Source organism: Euprymna scolopes, chromosome 14 (assembly GCF_053919585.1).
Source record: "Euprymna scolopes isolate OS-2025 chromosome 14, ASM5391958v1, whole genome shotgun sequence".
Classification (NCBI taxonomy): Eukaryota; Metazoa; Mollusca; class Cephalopoda; order Sepiida; family Sepiolidae; genus Euprymna; species Euprymna scolopes.
Genome location: NC_136495.1, coordinates 107,638,159 through 107,659,623, shown reverse-complemented (window position 1 = coordinate 107,659,623; position 21,465 = coordinate 107,638,159). Strand labels below are relative to the sequence as shown.

Sequence of the window (21,465 nt, the reverse complement as noted above, 5' to 3'; positions counted from 1 at the left end):
TCAATTCATTGGAAAATAAAAAGTTCTTGAATTTGGAAGAAAAACAGTTCGTGTTGGGGAGTGGGAAATCTGGAAGAAATGTACTAAACAAATAAAAATTCCTAGTGCATTGTTAGTAAGGTCCCTCCCTGAGCTAAACTAGAAAGTCAGATCACCTACTGTTTTCTGGGGCACCGAAAACAAGCGGGGAGATCCCTAATGGGGATTGGGAAGAATTCATATCGGGTGTAGGGAGTAAAATAAGTAGATTGTTAAAAACAAAAAAGGGGGGGGGTATATTAGGTGGCGACCTTCGAGTAGGGGTTGATCAGGGGATGATAAAACAAAAAGATAGGGGTGGGGTAGTGGTAGGGTAGCCTCGGAAGGTTCTCTAGTGCCAAAAAACAAACAATCGGGGGACAGGATCTCATTTGTACCACCAGTCAAGAGCCTCTTTACTTTCTATTTGTCTAACCTAGCGGGATGGGCTCCGTAGGACCCAGTACCGCATGTGCCATGCCTATGGTGGTAGCACGAATTCAAACTTGGCGCCTTGTCGGATGCTCAAGCTAGCGTCATGCACCCACCTCTTGTCAAAGGCCACTCGAGGCAACCTCTTCCAATCGCGTCTGATCTTTACTTTAAGCAGATGTTTAAAGTAGACGATCAGATCCCGATCCGGAACAGATATCCCTTCGCGGACTCGCTTGAGGCGTGTGATCCATATGACCATCCTCGCTACTGCTAGTATCGCTAGAAAAACCATTCTTTTCTCCCTAGGCAGCGGCGGATCAATGTTCTCCACAAAATATGATTCGTCGAGTTCAAGCCAGCGCTCGGCATCGATGCGAGCCGTTACCTCGTTGACGCACCCTAGGAGGGTCTTGAGCCTGCTACATCGGAAGAAGGCATGACCGGCTGTTTCTCTCATGTCTTCGTCGCAGCGCAGGCAGTAGACCCGGGTTTCTTCATTGTAAAGGTGGAGTTCCTCAAGGAGGGGCAGTGCGTTCCGGACAAGTCGCCAGGTAAGGGAAAATTCCGAATTTGTAAGAAAGTCCCGTCCCGGCACCCAACTCCACTGGGAGCGGACCTCCTCCAACGACATCCCCGTCCGTTTCACTAGCGGTTCCTTTTTGCTACGCCCCACTAGCTCCCGATAAAGCCTGTTCCTAGACTGTTCGAGGACACTGGTCCCTGGCAACGCTCTAAGTGCGGACCGGCATTCAGCGTAGAATGTTTGTTCCCCCCTTGGTCGAAGCACGGCGGAGACCGAGGGGTCAGGAGTGAGATTGGAAAACGAGCTTCCAACCGCAGTGACCCATGGAACGTCTACGTACAACGAACGGCTCAGGAAGGCCAACCTCTCTGCGTGCTTGTGACACAGGAGATCGGGCAGTCCCAAGCCTCCCTCGCTTGGATTTCGAACACAGACCTCTTTGCAAACATAATGCTTACCCTCGTTCCACAAGAGTGTGCCGAGGTGCTCCTGTAAGCTGGTTCGTCGTTCTGCAGGGAGGGGAAGTACAGACAGACGGTAAAGGATGAGCGGAAAGACATATGTGGCACACGCCTCCGCCCGACCCTTTAAGGACAACTTCCTTCGAACCCAAGTCTTAACAGAGGATTCGACCTTGGCCTCTACCTCCGACCAGTTTTTCTCCAGCTGGAGACCCGGTCCGAACCACACACCAAGGATCCGGACTGAAGATGCCCGGAAGCGAATTTACTCCGGTCCAGGCACCCAACCGCAGACCCACCGACTTACTGCGATTGAAGACGGCCCCCGTAACTTCTTCGTATCGAGCGAGCGCCTCAGTGACCACTTGAATGTCCGTGGGGCAAGACGAAGGCCAAGCACACCAATTGATGAGTTTAGTAGAGTTACTCTAAATTCCCTGAAATCTTTTTCTGCTGGTTTGCTGTTTCTGTTGTTCCATCTTATATTTGATCGATTTTGGAACACCATACACTAGTATTATTAAACACACCTGCTCTATTATCTAGGTTAATGAGAACTTTTGGATTCGGTATATAACACTAATTGTAATACTCTATTATTACTAGGGCTATGATAACAGCATATTCTTTTCATTGTCTTGATTTGAGTATATATCCAAAACAGACAACCAAGAACCACATTATTCTATATAAAATCATATAAGATATCAGTGGATACACACTCGAGAGTCAAAACAATGAAAAGAATATGCTGTTGTCCTAGCCCTAATTATTACACACCTGTTCTATTTAGGATGTTGAGCACTTTTCAATTAAGCGTATATTCGATACTAGCGGCTGCACTGCATCGGCACACAAAATCGAGTACACTCAACATCAAGTACACTCAACATCGTCTTATCATCAATGCTAACCTTGTGAACTCGTAGTATGGGAAATTCCCATATGCACGAAACAAAATCACTGAAAAAACAAAAATACCTTAACTAAGAGTAAGGATAATGGTTAAACGTTGGATAAAATGGTTAAAATTATTACGAACTTGCCAGGATTCCCCATAGTCAGACGCGTTATCCACTGCACCACAAGTCCTGTCTGTATGGCGAAAGATGCTACTGCAACTGTATACAGACAGTGCTAAATTCCGTTGACATGGGCAGGTAACTTTTTTTTTTCACGAAACAGCCCCAAAACCCTTATTTCGAGCTTTTTGTGTGACTCGGCGTTGTTCGTTATGGACCATATATAGATAAGGACAATCTAGGGACTCCCACCTTTCAGGGAAAAAACGAATTTTTCAATTCGGTGCATCTATTAGAATGTTTTATTGGTATATACATATACACACACACATAGATAAACATTTAGAATTTTATTAATAGTATAGATTAAATGTGATGCTATATTATTACACACACCTGCTCTAAGTTATTGAGCACCTTTGTATTAGGCATATATCACTTGCCGAGTGTAATACTATACTATTATTGTTGTTATTGGTCAATACCGAATTTCTTTTTTAGTATACAACACTATAATGAAACGCTGAAATTAAGTTTTCTTCTCACAAGGACTTGTGTTGTAAATGGATAAAGTAAAAATTCAGTTCTCAGTAACAGTTTTCAAGAGGTTTAAGGTTCAATCCTCAGTGCAGGCAATACTAAGAATACAATTGAGAATTACTTAAGATTTCTATCTGGTTATGGCTGACAGAACAAGAGCTTGTTACTTTCATGGATTAAATAAAGGTTTTCGTTAGAAATTCTGTACAGATCCCTCTGAGTTTGACAGAAAGATTTCAGAGTTTATCATGATATACCTGAGAAAGATTGGAGGTTACATCAGTCAAAACGTTATTAAAATAACACTAAATACAAGGACAATAGTTTGAATAATCAAAATACAAAATATTTGATCGGTTCATAAAATGTAGTTTTTCTATTTTCGTTTAACTCTTAAAAATCATGTCATAATTTTTCAAATCGTTTCTAGGTTAGTGTATCTCTTTGGTAAAAAAAAGATTGATTGGCTGTTATACAGTATTCCCTCAAATATAAGGGTAGGTAGGGACCGAGACCAGCTGTGATATTTAAAAATCCGCGAAGTAGGACAAGACCATTATTTGTACCATGTTTAATTGTTTATAGGCTGTTTAAAACCGTCCCTGTAATGTTTATAACCCACTCTTTACTATCTTGATAATAATAGAAAGATTGTAACACTTGTTAGGTTGTGCAGTATACACTATTACAGTTCAATACTGTACATAAATATAACTGTTACACTCGTGGGTTAAGCAAGTACATACATGCAATAGGTTACTGTGGCAATACATGTACAATACATATATAAAAAAATCGATTTCTAAAAAGAAATTACAAATTAAACAAATAAAAAATTATTAAAATAAAAAATAACTTCAAGTAAAGAGAAAGAGAGAGAGAGAGAGAGAACCTTTACAATATGGACGTATGAAAAAAATTAAAGCTTTTATCTGAAACAAAAATTACAAAATAGGCAAATAATTATTAAAATAAAAAAACTATTTTTTGTGCTTACCGTGGAAGAAGACGTCACGAGTTTTATGGACTTATGGTGGAAATAATTATATTGAAAAACCCATGAAGTAGAGAATCCGTGATAATCAAACTGCAAAATAGCAAGGCGTTACTGCGTGTATGTGTGTGTATGTATATATATAATGTCTTTTTATTCTTATCTTTTTATAGGTTTGCCTCAATCACAGACATAAGACAATCCGACAATACTGACAGTGATGAAGAGGGTCAGGCATTCTATGCAGGTGGATCAGAACGAAGGTGAGATGTACCATCAGTTTAGATTTATTCTTTTCAGTATTCATTGTTTTCAATTAAATAAACTGTATTAAATTAATATCTTTAAGTTATGCATATTTAAAAACGTCTTCTATAATCCATTAATTACATTCTCCTCAAATCAAGTTGCATTCAACTAATATAAAGTGTATTCATTGTTTCTCCAATAGTAAAAAGAACAAAACAGAAAACAACAAAGCAGAACCTGTGCTAGTTATAAATTTGCAAAGACATGGTGCTACCATTAGAACTCTTTATTTTCAACATAATATTATTTTGTACGTTATCGATTTTCTCGTGATGAGATGATTGCCGAAAGAGCTCTTGAGAAACTTCCGCTTATTATTTTCAAAACTGTATATCTATCTATAAATATAAAAGCGAAAATATATGTATGTATGTATGTGTGTTCGCTTTTTCTGTGTGTCTACAAAAGGCTTCTTTCAGAGAAGCGGTCAGTCGGTTCACAACTTTTAAAAACTTTTTATATCACATATAAATCGTAATATCTCACAGTTAACAACGAAGCTTGCCTGTCTATTTAATTTGCTCGATTTCGGGAAGATAAGTATTCAATATTTGTTGCTCGCCGCATGTGGGTTAGTCTTTTTCCTATAATATCTTGGGGGGGGGGGGAAAAAAAAAGCGTTCAGCAGTAAATGAAATCCCGCAGTCAAACTTGACCTCATTAACTCGTTTAAACTAGCACCTGCTAAATCCAAGTAATTAAATAAATTCAAACGTGTTTCCGTAAGCATGTCGCGGTGGGGCAATGATTAACGTCGCACTTTTTTTTTTTTTTTTTTTTCACAACTTTGCCTTAACGGTTCGGGTTCGATCCTCATACTTACTTTTTTTTTTTTTTTTTTTTTTAAACCCCCCACACACCTCCAAACATCTGGGCAACGCCGGGTACCCCTCGCTTGTATATATATAAAAAAAGGCAAAACGGCCACAAGCGTTTGTATGTCCACGAAAGGCTTTTTTCTGGGGGGGGGGGTTCTCGACAAGGTTACTATTTTGGAGAACTTTCCTTATACTCTCTAGATTCTCAGATTCGAAAATGGACATCATCTCTATCTTTATTGTGATCGACTTTAAAAAAAATTCCCGCCGTCCCGTCCTTTCCAGTGTTTGTTTGTCTTTTTCGTATAAAAGCGAAACTGATTGAAGCAAATGGGTCAGCCTGGCCTTCCGTGCCAGGACGTCTAGAAGGCAATCAGCTTTGATCAATGTGCGGGGAAACCCTTCATATCGGACAATTGCTATTCATTTGGACACTGCCAGAGTTCCCCCTTTTTGGGGGGAGCTGGTTTTCACATTGTGAGGAAAACAAATAAATAAAATGGCAGAAAGCCAGACATTCATTTCTGCGCCTGCGTGAACTCATTCACTTAATTATCCATTTCTGCAAGTCAACTTTTTGATTGACATTGCTACATTTGAACGCTTTTCACTTCCTGTCACGTCATGGCATAGCGGTAAGATGTCAGGGTTTCTTTCACTTTTTTTTTTTTTTTTAAATTTTTTTGCCGCCTTCACATCACATGTTCGAACCTGCCTGCCTACCTACTACCACTTTTTTTTTTCCACACACCTACAAACACATGTGTAACGCCGAGCACCCTCGCTAGTTAAAAATAAAAATCAGTTTTATTGTATTTGTTGATCTGCCATTGGTAAGAGCGAAAATACCCATAAATCAGGGGGAGATAAGTTAGTGATTAATTTTAAACAAGTAATTGAATAGCATAATCATTTAACCAAATAATAATGAAAATTTACAGTATTATCACATGGACACACTGGTTCTTGCCCGATCACGTTAATATACTTATGCATTATGCAAAAATAAGTATCTACGCCAAAAATGAAAAAAATTGAGTAAAATTTTAATTAATAAAAATTAGTTTTATCATTTTGCTGATCTACCATTGATAAGGACAGAAATCCTGTAAAGCAGGGGGAAATAAATAAGCCTGTTATTTAATAAAGTGGTTCTTGTACAGTTTAATCAAGGCATAGAAAAATGAGAATATCGAAATTGTACGTATCCGTTATGGAATGAAGTTCTCCAAAAAAGAATTTCACTTAATTTCATCAAGTATTTTTAAAAAATTTTTTATTACAGCAAAAACAGAATTTATGATACCGAGCAAAAGGTTTGATTTTTAGGAAGAAAAGCTAGTATTAAAGATGGGGAGGAAGTGTCAGCGCTTTAAATTGAGTTATCTCCCCGTGGTGTGTTAAAAAAATTCAAAGATGGCTGACTTCAGCGCGCTTTCATAAAACGTGTTTTTTTGCTGTAAAAAAAAAAAAAAAAAAAAAAAAAAAAACTACTCGATCAAATTAAGTGAAATTTTTTCCGGTGATTTTCAATCTAAAATGGATATGTACAATATAACCTTTTCGATATTTTCATTTTTTTATGTCTTGATTAAACTGTACAAGTACCAGTAATAATGAGTAGGAAAAATACAAAAACTGAGTTCTTTTATTAAAATTCTACTTGATGATTTTTCCCAATTTTGGTAATTTCTGCATATGCAAGTATATAAGAGTTTTTACTTGGAATGCAATTTTTACCTGTGCTCTATACTGTATAAGCATCAATTACATTTTTAAATTTGTACTTGCAACATTTTTTCTTGTTTGTTTTGTTATATGTAATAAAGGGTGATATATATATGTTTTTCTTTCTATTTCTAGTGGCCAACAAGTGTTAGGGCCTCCGAAGAAGAAATCCGGTTCACAGTTTGTTGATGATATATTTAGACAAGTTAAAGAGTAAGTATTAATTGTTCATGATTGATTCCTAACAACTGATAGACCTATATAAATTACACAGTATTATTTCCATTTTGTCTGTCATTGTCTTCATTATTTTTATTTTTTTTTATTTTTATTTTATCTTAGACCACAATAATCATAAGTTTCTTGTGGATGTAACTATATTATATGAAAGCAAGATTAAAATTTTTTTTTGTATTATTTGGATTTTATTGGACTACTATTCTGATCTCGAATGTGATTTTAACAATGTTTCAGTCAATATAACCTCCAACCTTCTTCGCGTGTATCTTGCCGAACTTAGGAATATTTCTGTCAAACTCGGGAATTTGGACGGAGTTTCAATGAGATGAGAACAGTAGTCCGATGACTCCAAATAATACAAATAACCAATCCTCATCTCAAAAATTCAGAAACGTGATAAAAATATTTTTCTTGTAATATTTAATTTTTCCAGGTATATCTAGTGTATTTATGAGATAATGTAACAACTGAAAAAAAAATGTTCTTAAAACAGATCTAAACTTCTTGGAATAGTAGGTTTGAAAGTAAAACTAAAAATGGAAAACTTTAGCAACATCAGATAAATGTTTTTCTCTTTTTTTTTTTTTCTAAGTTTTATTGATGGGTCATAATAGTAATACTAACATGAAAACAAGACTACTATTCTATATTCTTTTGATTAACACGAATTGTACATTTTTATAATTTTAGATATCTTCAAATGGAATTATAAGGTTATAGTCAGCTAACATACTTCCTAACTTCTGGCATGGCTGCTACCAGAAGTGGTTACTAGGCAAATCAATTCCTTCACTTTTCTTGTTCTTCAGTATTTCTATTGTGAAGTGATTTATTGAAATAAACGTAGTACAGTGAGGTTGTACTTAACTTTCAAGGAGCTCAACTGTTCCTCACAATCATTTGGAATTGAGCCAAGCGCTGACATGATAGAGGACATTATTGAAAAATATACAATAAAAAAATAACATTATACAATAAAAAAATAACATTATACAATAAAAAAAAATAACACAATTAGTTTTTTGCACTTTTAATAAAATAAAAATAAGTTTTTATTTTAGTTGAAATTTTCTAAGAAATGTTTATAAAATTATAAAAATACACTTTTGTTATTTTAAAAATAAGCTTTTTATTTGAATTTATAAAATATGTTTATAAAGTATAAAAATAAAATTGAAATCAAAATAAAATTTCAAATATAAAAGTCCTACCTAATACATATTACCAAAATAGTTTTAAAAGCTTTTAAAAAGTGTTTTTAATTCTTTAAAAAAAAAAAATAACTAATTTCAATAATTCTTGAATAAAAAAGATTGAAAAAAACATAATAAAAAAAAAAAGTACATGCACAGGGGAGATACAGGCGTGAGATAAAAGCAAAGGAACTGATTTGCCTTGCCACTGCTTATAGTAGCAGTCACACTGGAAGTTAGGAAGTATGTTACTTGACTGTAACCGTTATAATTTTGCAAATTGAAAAAGTTAAGATTTTTTAAAAAATTAACAATTTTTTGTAAAATAATTTTTGTTAGAATTTTGTTAGTCTGAATTGTCACGAAAGGATTATTGTAACGTTACATTTTAACACCGATCCAATGTTGTGCGTGAAAGTCTCATAAAGAAACAAAGGAAAGAAATTTGACAAGTTTTATTTTCAGTCAAAAGAAAAGGCATTTATTACTGGTTGTTTCCACACCAAGCCAACATATTTTTCAAACCAGCGACAATGTGGTCACATTCCTGTTTTTCACCTTAGCGCCAATTAACAGTTTCTTAGTCTCCAGCTTGTAGTTCATTCTACTATATAGTCATCTGAAAGTCTTGTTAAAAGTTTCGAGGATCAATGAGTCCTGCATTTTTTAAAAAAGTTCCTGTCATGTTGCCACGCGGTTAAAAAAAAAAAAAAAAAATGGAAAAAAAAAAAAGACCTGCCGTGTGAACACATGCTTAAGTCTCTGTCTCTAACACATGCTTTTTTTTTTTCCTCTGCTTTTTTCCTTTCTCTTTCTCTGATCCTTCTGTGATGTCATGCTCGTTCCATGGTTTGGTCATTTGCATTCGTTACATTATAACCCTCTCTCTATTTACATGGAACTAAATTAAACTAAATAAAGTTCATATTTATTGTCCACCTGTGTCCTAGCAGCAGTATGACAAAAGAAATAATGATTGGTTAATTAGTTTTATAATTTACCCTGCACAAGCATGTAAACATGTAGAGCTAATGTAGAGAAGAAATACACATATTATACGTTAAGTCCAATTTTATTTATTATTTTTGGGAAATGTATAGGTTAGTCTATAGAAATATTTGTGAAGAAATAACAATTATACCATACCAAAAAAAACACTTGCATGCTATCTTCTGTAATATTAAGAGCAAACCTCTGTAGGTATGTATATTTCAATAAAACTTGAAAAATACTCAACAAATTCCTATAAAGTTCGTAATTCTTAAAAATATCTAAAATTGAAAAAAAGTTTCACTTTTTTTGAGTCAAATGGCCATTTATATCATTTAATATTATCAAGACGTACACACGTTTTTTTAATATTATCATGTAAAGGGAAGTAACTTTTTTTTTTCTTTTTAAAGTGATTTTCCTTACACCAACTCACTTTGTGTGTTAATATCCAGAGAGAGGTATAGGCTGGGTGAAGAGAGTGAGAAAGGAGGACAAGTCATGTTATACTTTTGCCCCAGGCAATGCCAAATACCCCTGTCAGTCTTTCAATAAAAGAAGTAATCAAAGCATGGTAGATGTTAAAACACAATATCTTTCACAGAAACATGTACTCTTGAAATTTATTTGATTCAACTCTTCCAGATTACGCTTTTATTTTTGGGAGTTTTATTTCAAACATTTTATTACCGTAAAGAAACATGAAATCAGTAAATTTCTCGTTTTCACAACTGCTTATTTTTTTATATTGTTTTGATTGGACTATTGTTCTCCTCCTGAGTGTTATTTGTGCAACGTTTTGTTTAGTGTAACCTTTGACCGTTGTTAAACATGTTGGAAAAAGGAGAAAAGGTATTGGCTCTGTAGATATTTTCATTTTTTTATCATGGTTTCATGTGTGAAAAACGTTGCACAAATAACAGTCAGGATGAGAACAATAGTTTGATCCAAACAAGTAATACAAATTCAATCAGCCATCATCTCAAGATTCAGAACTGCTTATTTTTTGTTTTACTACATTCCAATTTTACAAATAAAAATAAATGGCCAAGAAAATCATTTTGTGTTTACATATGTATTATGTGTTTTTTTTTTGTTCTGATTAGGCATGGAGCAGAAGTGGTTGATCCGGACCAACCTCCAGAGAAGACATCTTCAGCATTTAGGGGGACTGGTTATAGATTAGGAGACATGGAAGGTGCATCTGATGTGATAAGGGGAGACCGAATATCCAATGAGCCACAACCAACCAGGGTAAATTGGTGCCTTCGTCCTTATTTAAAAAAATTAAATTTCTACAAATAATGAAATAAACATACTTGTATCCCTTTCTCTTTTTGGTTTCTGTCTCTCTGTTTTGAAATCTGACAAATCTTAAATCCTATCAGAGCTATCATTACTTTGTTCAGGTGATGGTTTAAGATCTATTTATAAAAGATCCAAATAGCTCAGTTTGTAGAGCATCAGATTGAAAGTTTCGATTTCTGGTCATGTCATCTGTTTTATTTGTAAGGAATTAATTAGTTTTAATGCAATATATTTGATTTTTACAAAAGTTTGGAGATTTTGATATCAAAATATATTTTCTTTACAAAAATTTTGACAGAGTTGCACACACAGAGAAAATGTCTCTTATATTAAGAGTAGATTAGTTAGCAAAGAATCATTAAGCTTAATTTTTGAGCCGTTGGTAGGGCTAACCTGGAATTGACCCTGCTTTCTCAGACCATTAGTGAACACTTAACATATTGTCAGGTAGGCTGATATTGTCCTTTTGATTCAGTCTAGTTACCAATGTTATATACTACTCCATCTACTTTCTTGTCGACTCTACATTTATTTTGATACTAGCAGGGAGACCCGACGTTGCTCGGGATTGAATGATGATCAATGAATATTTCACACTCCTATATTTTTGTCATCGAAATCTGTGAAATAGCTTGGGAGGAAGCTTCACGTGTTTCCATGCAGTAACTTAGTCCAGAATATATGTTATTCTACATTGCCCTCTAGAGAACCTACTGTTTCTTTTATAAAATTATTTTATATAAACTTCTTTCCAGTTAAAAAAAAAAAAACATAAAGAAATTTATGTGCAGAGTTTGAACCTACAGACCACGTCATACAAAAAAACAAAACCTACTTTCAACTTACCCGTTGTTCTATCATTGTTGCTAAGCAACGACATGGAAAAAAATGGCTTTACCAATGATAAATTAAAATAACGGTTTTGATTATCGGTAATTATCGGGGATATTCTGAGACAAAACTTAACTAAGATCACTCCCAAACTTATACATTAAAGTTCTGTAAATTTGAAAGAAAATCTTTTCAGCCATTTTGGAGTCTATAAGGAACGAACACACACACCAATAAAGTTGCATTTATATAATTGTAGAGATAAAACAATTAAATTCTATATAGAACCATTAAAACTTAAAAATTTTATGATATTTAGTTTAATTCAAATTGAAAAGCTTTTCATTTTTTGTTTAAAATTTTCAAGATTGCAAATAAGCAAGGATTTTTAGAATGGTTTAATTATTTTGAATATTTTGGTGATTGTCGAGTACTTTTGTCTGAACTCCATGTGTGACCCTGTATCATCTTGACTTTAATTTCTTTTAGCTGGAAGCACATTGACGTTGTTAATTCAATTTTGCAAACAGATATTTCTGGCCTGACTAGTTGTTGTATAATTCATTCGGAGGAACTTTCAATTCCTTTTTCAAGTTGGCCATGTAGAAAATCTCCTTCATGGCCACTCGGATGCTTACACCATCCTTCAACTAATTCACAATGAATCTATTTTGCATATGCCCCCCCCTCCCTCTAACATATGATCTTGCTCAATCAGTCAAAGCCTTTTGTGCCCCTCCATCTCTTGTCCCCATCATCCCACTCACTCTATAACGTTTTTCTTTGTTTTATTCTGAAGGTGTTGAAAATGTGGAAGAATGGTTTCAGCATTGATGATGGTCCCCTCAGAGAATATACAGATGATAAAAACAAAAAATTCTTAGATTCCATCACCAGAGGGTAAGTTGTCTGGAATCTGTATTTCTCTTGAATGTTGCTATTTGTGTTTTCTTGCATTAGACTTGTCGGAGTTGAAAACTCCCAGCCTAACCCGATTGTCGCCCTTTAATTCAGAAGAGCGACCTAGCTACGTCACTTCCTGTTCCCCATATTTCTTCCTCTTCCTCTAATAACTTTAAGTGGAAAACTTTGATAATAATGATAAATCATCTTCTGATGATTTCCAGATGCTTCCGGTATTCTTTGAAAATTGAGAATAAATGTTTGAATCTTTGTGAGAGTTTGTACAACCTTCCGGAAACGTTTATTTCTTTCAACCAATGGTTATGTTATAATTACGCAAAACTAATTTTTTTTGTTTTTTTTTTTAAGTGAAATTCCACAAGAATTAATTCAAGAAGCTGAAGGTGGCAAAATAAATCTCAACATGGAAAGGCATCAGGATATGGATTATGTTCCACCCAAGAGGAAGATGGCAGCTTTTACTGGTCAAGGACACATGTTGGGCAGGTAAGGAGCCTTCTATCAGATAATGTCATTACTCTTTGATAGCATTTTATTATTTAAGTTTTATGTTTGTGTAGAAAAATATTAATTACTACCTCCTTGGAATCATTTAACAAAATAAAATTATTGATAAGGATAAAATCAATTTGAAATACAGATAAAAAAATATGAAATAAATTAAATCTATATACTAATACGATTGTGTGCGTGTTATTATCTATATATTAATACGATTGTGTGTTATTATCTATATATTAATACGATTGTGTGTTATTATCTATATATAAATACGATTGTGTGTTATTATCTATATATTAATACGATTGTGTGTAATTATCTATATATTAATACGATTGTGTGTAATTATCTATATATTAATACGATTGTGTGTTATTATCTATATATTAATACGATTGTGTGTTATCTATATCTTAATACGATTGTGTGTTGTTATCTATATCTTAATACGATTGTGTGTTGTTATCTATATCTTAATACGATTGTGTGTTGTTATCTATATCTTAATACGATTGTGTGTTGTTATCTATATCTTAATACGATTGTGTGTTGTTATCTATATCTTAATACGATTGTGTGTTGTTATCTATATCTTAATACGATTGTGTGTTGTTATCTATATCTTAATACGATTGTGTGTTGTTATCTATATCTTAATACGATTGTGTGTTGTTATCTATATCTTAATACGATTGTGTGTTGTTATCTATATCTTAATACGATTGTGTGTTGTTATCTATATCTTAATACGATTGTGTGTTGTTATCTATATCTTAATACGATTGTGTGTTGTTATCTATATCTTAATACGATTGTGTTGTTATCTATATCTTAATACGATTGTGTGTTGTTATCTATATCTTAATACGATTGTGTGTTGTTATCTATATCTTAATACGATTGTGTGTTGTTATCTATATCTTAATACGATTGTGTGTTGTTATCTATATCTTAATACGATTGTGTGTTGTTATCTATATCTTAATACGATTGTGTGTTGTTATCTATATCTTAATACGATTGTGTGTTGTTATCTATATCTTAATACGATTGTGTGTTGTTATCTATATCTTAATACGATTGTGTGTTGTTATCTATATCTTAATACGATTGTGTGTTGTTATCTATATCTTAATACGATTGTGTGTTGTTATCTATATCTTAATACGATTGTGTGTTGTTATCTATATCTTAATACGATTGTGTGTTGTTATCTATATCTTAATACGATTGTGTGTTGTTATCTATATCTTAATACGATTGTGTGTTGTTATCTATATCTTAATACGATTGTGTGTTGTTATCTATATCTTAATACGATTGTGTGTTGTTATCTATATCTTAATACGATTGTGTGTTGTTATCTATATCTTAATACGATTGTGTGTTGTTATCTATATCTTAATACGATTGTGTGTTGTTATCTATATCTTAATACGATTGTGTGTTGTTATCTATATCTTAATACGATTGTGTGTTGTTATCTATATCTTAATACGATTGTGTGTTGTTATCTATATCTTAATACGATTGTGTGTTGTTATCTATATCTTAATACGATTGTGTGTTGTTATCTATATCTTAATACGATTGTGTGTTGTTATCTATATCTTAATACGATTGTGTGTTGTTATCTATATCTTAATACGATTGTGTGTTGTTATCTATATCTTAATACGATTGTGTGTTGTTATCTATATCTTAATACGATTGTGTGTTGTTATCTATATCTTAATACGATTGTGTGTTGTTATCTATATCTTAATACGATTGTGTGTTGTTATCTATATCTTAATACGATTGTGTGTTGTTATCTATATCTTAATACGATTGTGTGTTGTTATCTATATCTTAATACGATTGTGTGTTGTTATCTATATATTAATACGATTGTGTGTTGTTATCTATATATTAATACGATTGTGTGTTGTTATCTATATATTAATACGATTGTGTGTTGTTATCTATATATTAATACGATTGTGTGTTGTTATCTATATATTAATACGATTGTGTGTTATTATCTATATATTAATACGATTGTGTGTGTGTTATTTTCTGTCACGCTTGCATCTGGGTCGTTTAATTATGTACATCCATTTCTTGTAATAAATAATTTTACCAAGAATTCTTCATAAGTTTTGGTTTTGATTATAGCTGATGGCACTAAAGTCATTTAATTTTTTTTTCATAAATAATTTTGCTAAGAATTCATAATTTTGGTTTCAGTTTCGATTTTAGCTAATGGCATTCCAATAATCTATTTTTTAAAAATAATTTCATCAAGAATTCATAAGTCTTGGTTTCGATTTTAGCTGATGGCCCCTTAGTAATCTATTTTCTTTTTTTATAAATAAATTTTATTAAAAATTTTTCAGAAGTTTTGGTGTCGGTTCTGAAGGAACAAAAGTTATATATGTATATATTCATAAGTTTGGGATTTGGTTTTGATTCAAGCTAATGAACCCAAGTCATATAGATATATTTATTTTTGAAATTGCAACTTTATAATACATAAAAATCAATAGAACATCAACTCTATAATAATATATATTAAATCTGTAAGAATTAAAATATATTTAAGCGTATTTTACGATCTGGCTACTCCGGGCATTCCTGCTAGCTTGCAGTTTTAACAAAACAGCTACCTCTTTCGGTGGAGGATCAGTCCTTCACGACTGAGACAATTTTTTATTTTTGTACCTTTTCTCCACATTAGAAAACAACCCTGGTGTCTAACTCTGTCCCGTGGCGAGGCATTGTAAATAGCTACAATAATATCAGAGCGTCTCCATTTACACTGAATTTACAGAATGCCAATATCAATATATTACATATGAATCAGTCCCTTGTGGAATTTCTACAGGTCCCGCTAGTATTAACTAATATGCTTTAGACTAAACATTTATTGAGTGAGTTTCTATCAGTATTTTTTTAATTTTTAAGTCATTATCAAGATTTCAAAGATGTAACAGCCAAATTGCAGCCATTTTTTTTTCTTGTTCTCGCTTAACGCTAGACACTACTTAGATTGGCAGATGTTTGTTTTTTATGTAGTTTTGTGACCATCACATGGTACCTCAACAACAAGCTCACCAACTCCAACTTTGTGTTCTGCAGACTTCTTCATTCTTTTGTCTTATGGCTGTATTGTGATAGTCTCTCACACTGGCGGCTGTCAGTCGCGTGCACACAGGTTCACAAGTATAAAAATAAAAGACAGTGTGAAACTATCTTCTACACGCTAAGGTTCACATTTATGTCCTATTGAGGCTGGGTTTGTTTGTTGCTGTCAGTTCATCTTGATCTCCCAAAGCTTTTCTGACCTGACCCAAGCCACAATCTATCCCACCTATCTCCAGCCTTGAACTCTGTAAACATCCAACTCAACTACTGTTGTAAACACTGTCCTTAAGTCTAACCTTTGTTGCTTACTCTTAGCCACTCCCAATGTCATATAAAACTAAATACATCACTATTTATTGTTCAGTTTTGTCATTTATCACATCGAACCAATCTGACAATCTCATGTCAAGTTTCTTTTGTCTATCTTCCTAAACCCACTTCCCTCTCCTTTGTCCTTTGTCACCTATCCTTTTGTCTTTTTCTTCCCTCTTTATTTTCTTGCACTTGACGACCATAATATCATAGGTTGTCATCTGAGTGCTAAACCTCCTTTCTTTATTTTATTCTATTTATGGCTGAATGTCATTTTCATAATGTGTTAGATAGCAAAGGATGGCCCAGAAGGATGGCGCCTTTAAAGTAGGAGGAAGCCAAAAAGCAGAAGTCAAGAAATCCTATCGCTTCTGTCAAAATTGTTGTTGGTTAGGGATAGATTAGTAAAAGTTTAAAATTAAAAAAAATAGAATGTTTTCTTGAAAATTTAGGTCAAAAGTGTTAATTAAATTATTTTATATAAGCAAAATATACAATGTTTAAAAAAACTGATAAAATTTGATATTAATCTTATTGAAAGAAGTGAATTTGTTTTTTATACTTTGATGCAAGGCACATTGCCACTAATATAGATGCAAGGGGCTACTGAGAATTAGGGGCTAGATTTATAGGGTGCACCCTATGTGAGAAATTGCGTAGTGATATATTTGTTTGCATTTTATCTTTCTGCATGTTAGTACAGTCAGAAGCAGGGAGGGAATTCCAAAAGCTATCCGTTTAAGGAAAGAATATATTAGAGTAGAAGACCCTACAGTATTGGGGGGGGGGGTCCTCTACATTGAATGGATAGGATTTAGCTTATTGTCGGTTAATTGGGTGTATTTATACCAAGGAGTACCAGAGCAACAAGTTCTTTGGTTTCAGTCCAGTCTTGAAGACAATGGATATCCCATGTAAAGGTATTAACATGTATAATAGTTTTAAGTCAGGGTTGTGCAATCTCCGATGTCTCCTGAATCAACATTGCCTGATTCTATTTGCAAAGAGAAGTCCAGGATAACTAAAAACAATGCCAAAATAAGCAAAGAGCGCATACAGCACTTGGTATTCCCATTTTAGTACTGACCAGACTCAACTTTGCTTAACTCTTTATGACCTGGTTGAACTAATTTGTTCAGTTGTAAATAAATGAATACAAGGTGACCCAAAAAAACCGGGCCCCAATTCTAATTAGACCCCATTTCTTAGTGTTAGGTTGACTGAAATGAAACTTTGGTCATAACTAGTTTATTATATTCAAAACATCACATCATACTAGGATCGTTGGCCTTTTTTCTCCGTTGATTGTAAAATGCTCAGAAAAACAATTGAATGTCCTGTTTCTTTTTTTGTTTTTTTTGGGCCACCCTGTATAACGGCATAAATAAAGTAGCAATTGATTCAAACATGCCTTGTACATATTAGTTCAGTATTTTTTATTGAAATATACTTTTTTCCATTTGAAGACCATCGTAGTATCATTACCTTTTTAAACTAACTAAAATTAACGATTAATATTTTTAGTCATCTACATCATAATTCATAATAACTATATGATCATAGTCATCTACATCATAATAACTATATGATCATAGTCATCTACATCATAATAACTATATGTTCATAGTCATCTACATCATAATAACTATATGATCATAGTCATCTACATCATAATAACTATATGATCATAGTCATCTACATCATAATAACTATATGATCATAGTCATCTACATCATAATAACTATATGATCATAGTCATCTACATCATAATAACTATATGATCATAGTCATCTACATCATAATAACTATATGATCATAGTCATCTACATCATAATAACTATATGATCATAGTCATCTACATCATAATAACTATATGATCATAGTCATCTACATCATAATAACTATATGATCATAGTCATCTACATCATAATAACTATATGATCATAGTCATCTACATCATAATAACTATATGATCATAGTCATCTACATCATAATAACTATATGATCATAGTCATCTACATCATAATAACTATATGATCATAGTCATCTACATCATAATAACTATATGATCATAGTCATCTACATCATAATAACTATATGATCATAGAGCATTATTATGATGTAGATGACTAACAGAAACTGGGGCATCAACATAATTATGCTTTCATTCCTTTGTTCTAGCAAAGCCAATAATGCACTTCTACAGAATCTGATGACTGTAAAAGATGCTGCAATTTGTCAAACAGATGCTAATGTTGTCTACGAATTTGTTAAAAATTCTGTTACCTGACTGTGTAAGCCTTTGTGTAAGTTTTCTTCCTTACACAAAAATGTGCAGGGCTAGTGCTAGGAGACTCATGTTATGGAATACTCATGAAAAGTAAATCTTTCTTTTTTAATCACTAAATAGTTGGAATCATCAACATTGATTCAATAAATTATATGCTTTATTAAATTAAAACCTTTTATAATCATACCATATGTCTTCATAGCAAATTCTTTTACTTGATTTAAAAATATGATTTTTTTTTTCTTCATGGAGACCTAAAATTAGGTATACAATGAAGGGGAGATAACTCCATTTTGATATAAATGGTCTCCCTTGATTATCAATTTTTTTTTTTAATTATCTTATCATTTAGGCCTTAATTGAATGATATTGTTATAAAATTATTAATTAATGTTGGTTTAATTTATTATTTCTTATTTATTTCTACATGTAAAATATTTCATGCACGCGGATTGTCCAATAATTTTAAATCGAAAAATGACTTTCCATTTGACTTTAAATCCTTTGATTACAACATAATTCATCAGAAAGAATTAATGGAAAATACCTATGTTCATACTGTGATACGATTTGTTAATGATGTTTAATGATTTTTTATGGTGTTTAAATGTTGGAATTTTTTCTAAGGTTATTGTTTTTGTAATTTAAAGACTATTTTAATTATTTGTTATAACTGGCTGTAAAATTTAATGAATTTTACTTTGAAGACAGCGTTATTATGCATTGAATATCATAATCATTGTTCAAATTGCTTTTTTTTCTGTTTTTTAGAAAAGTAACATTAAATTTTCTATTTACTGATATTGTATAAACATTTGTTGAAAGAATAGATAATTATGAGAATTAATAACAAATATCTTCAATTATTTATTTTTTGTTCATCTTTCACTTTTCTGATTTTTATGCATTGCTAAGAACCTTACTAAATACCCATATACTTATTTACCAGCAATGCTTCAAGCAAATTACCTTTCCCTTTCATACTTATTAAAAATAAAGGACTGTATTAATTTTTCTCTTACCAATTAAAAAATATTAAAATGAAAATCTTTTTAAAAAAATTAAACATGTTCATAAGAGTAGTGATTGATGGGCAGAAATCAGAAGCTCTTAGTATTAATGCTGGAATCCCTCAGGGGTCCATCCTGGGCCCAACTCTCTTTCTGATCTATATTAATGATCGTCCAAATCACATCCTTACATCATTCGTAGAAATCTATGCTGATGACACTACTATCTATGGTAACACATCTAAGACTGTAAACGACCAAGTTCTCTCTGATTCTTTCTTCTCTGATCTTGAGCAAGTGGTACAATGGGGAAAGAGGTGGCTTGTTCCTTTTAATGCATCTAAAACCAAGCTTTTATCTTTACATCATCAACGCTCTGATCCCCATCAGGCATCAATTGAAATGAATGGCTCTCGTCTTGGGGAGGCCTCATGTTTTGACAAGCTTCTGAGCTTGACCTTTACTCCTGATCTTAAATGGAACACATACATTAAATCTGTTGCCAGGGCCGCTGGAAAAATTGTGGGATCCTTCTATTGATCCAGTAGATATCTCACTGCTAATGCAATTCTCTATCTATATAAGAGCCAGGTACGTCCAAGGATGGAGTACTGTTGCCACATCTGGGCAGGAGCTGCTAGAAAGGACTTATCCTGCCTTGATAGAGTTCAAAATAGACTTCGTAGCCTTGTGGGGTATGTCCTTTTCTCTTCCCTGCAACCTCTTTCTCACAGAAGAGATGTTGCGAGTTTGTCTCTGATGTATCTTTATTTTCATGGTAGGTGCTCGGCTGAGCTATATTCTATGCCCACCCCCTCGCCAAACTTTCACAAGAAACAACCATCTAGCAGAAAACACTATCACTAGTTTCCCCCACTCTTTATCTGTGTCTAAACCTAAGCGTAGATTCCATGAGCAAAGCTTCTTTCTTAGAACTGCGCGCCTATGGAATTGTCTTCCGTTTTTCTGCTTTTCAGCTGACTACAATATGGTTGTCTCCAAGTCTAACGTAAAGAAGTTTTTGATGAGCCGTTCCATATAAGTTAACAAATTTACCGAATTTTCATTACTAATGGTTACTATATTGTCCAATTTCTACTGTACACTCTTTAACCCTTATCCTCGAGTGGCCTCTTGGCCTTGATAAGTGGTGATGCCTGTGTAAAAAAAAAAAAAAAAAAAAAAATGTTGAAGAAATCAAAAATGGGTATTACCAAAGAAATATTAGGAAACTATTAATTACCACCTTGGAAAAAATGTAGCAAAATGATTATTGCTCAAGGTACTATTATATTATCGATAAAATCAACTTGAAACACAGATAAAAAAAACAAACTGGGTACTTGTGCATTTAACGAACCAGACGTAACTCAGCATTTGCTTGGCTTTGTCCGGCGCATGACGTCAACAGCCGGATAAAACCGAGCGTTGGCGATAAAATAAAAACAACGCTACAACAAAATAACTGTACAATGAAATTGTAAAATGTAGAAACATGAAAAAATTAAATAAGTAAAAATCAAAAACCTACCGTTCATTTGTTTTTTTATTATTATTGTTTGGAATTGGACAAGTTTTTTTTGTTAAATAATAGGAAACTTTTTTTTTGTTTGTCTGAACTGTTTTTTTTTTTTCTTTTTTTTTTTCAATTTTTAACGTAAAAAACCTTTCAACGTGTGTGCTTTCACGCCCTTGACCCCTTGATCGCAGCCCAGTTATGATCTGCACCCTGGTCGGTACAGTTATGATATGTCGACTGGGCAATCAGGTCTGCCAACCGTTAGTGCGTCGCGTCACCCAGTGAGTTCTTCGTTAAGGCGTTGGGGATTCTTCTCGGATGCTTGGTCCTCAAGGCCTGTTCTCCGTGGATCGTCTAGTTATCCTGGGTGTTC

The 21,465-nt window shown here is 33.2% G+C and overlaps 1 protein-coding gene across 1 annotated transcript in view; it reads left to right on the top strand.

Annotated features, from left to right (window-relative positions):
• Positions 1–21,465, top strand: part of LOC145293207 (NSFL1 cofactor p47-like) — a 54,712-nt gene that overhangs the window by 21,138 nt on the left and 12,109 nt on the right. The window contains exons 3-7 of the mRNA XM_080139726.1: positions 4,167–4,256; positions 6,984–7,061; positions 10,378–10,525; positions 12,210–12,310; positions 12,683–12,820. Coding sequence (XP_079995852.1) covers positions 4,167–4,256; positions 6,984–7,061; positions 10,378–10,525; positions 12,210–12,310; positions 12,683–12,820 — 555 coding nt within the window. The remainder of the gene's footprint in view (positions 1–4,166; positions 4,257–6,983; positions 7,062–10,377; positions 10,526–12,209; positions 12,311–12,682; positions 12,821–21,465) is intronic.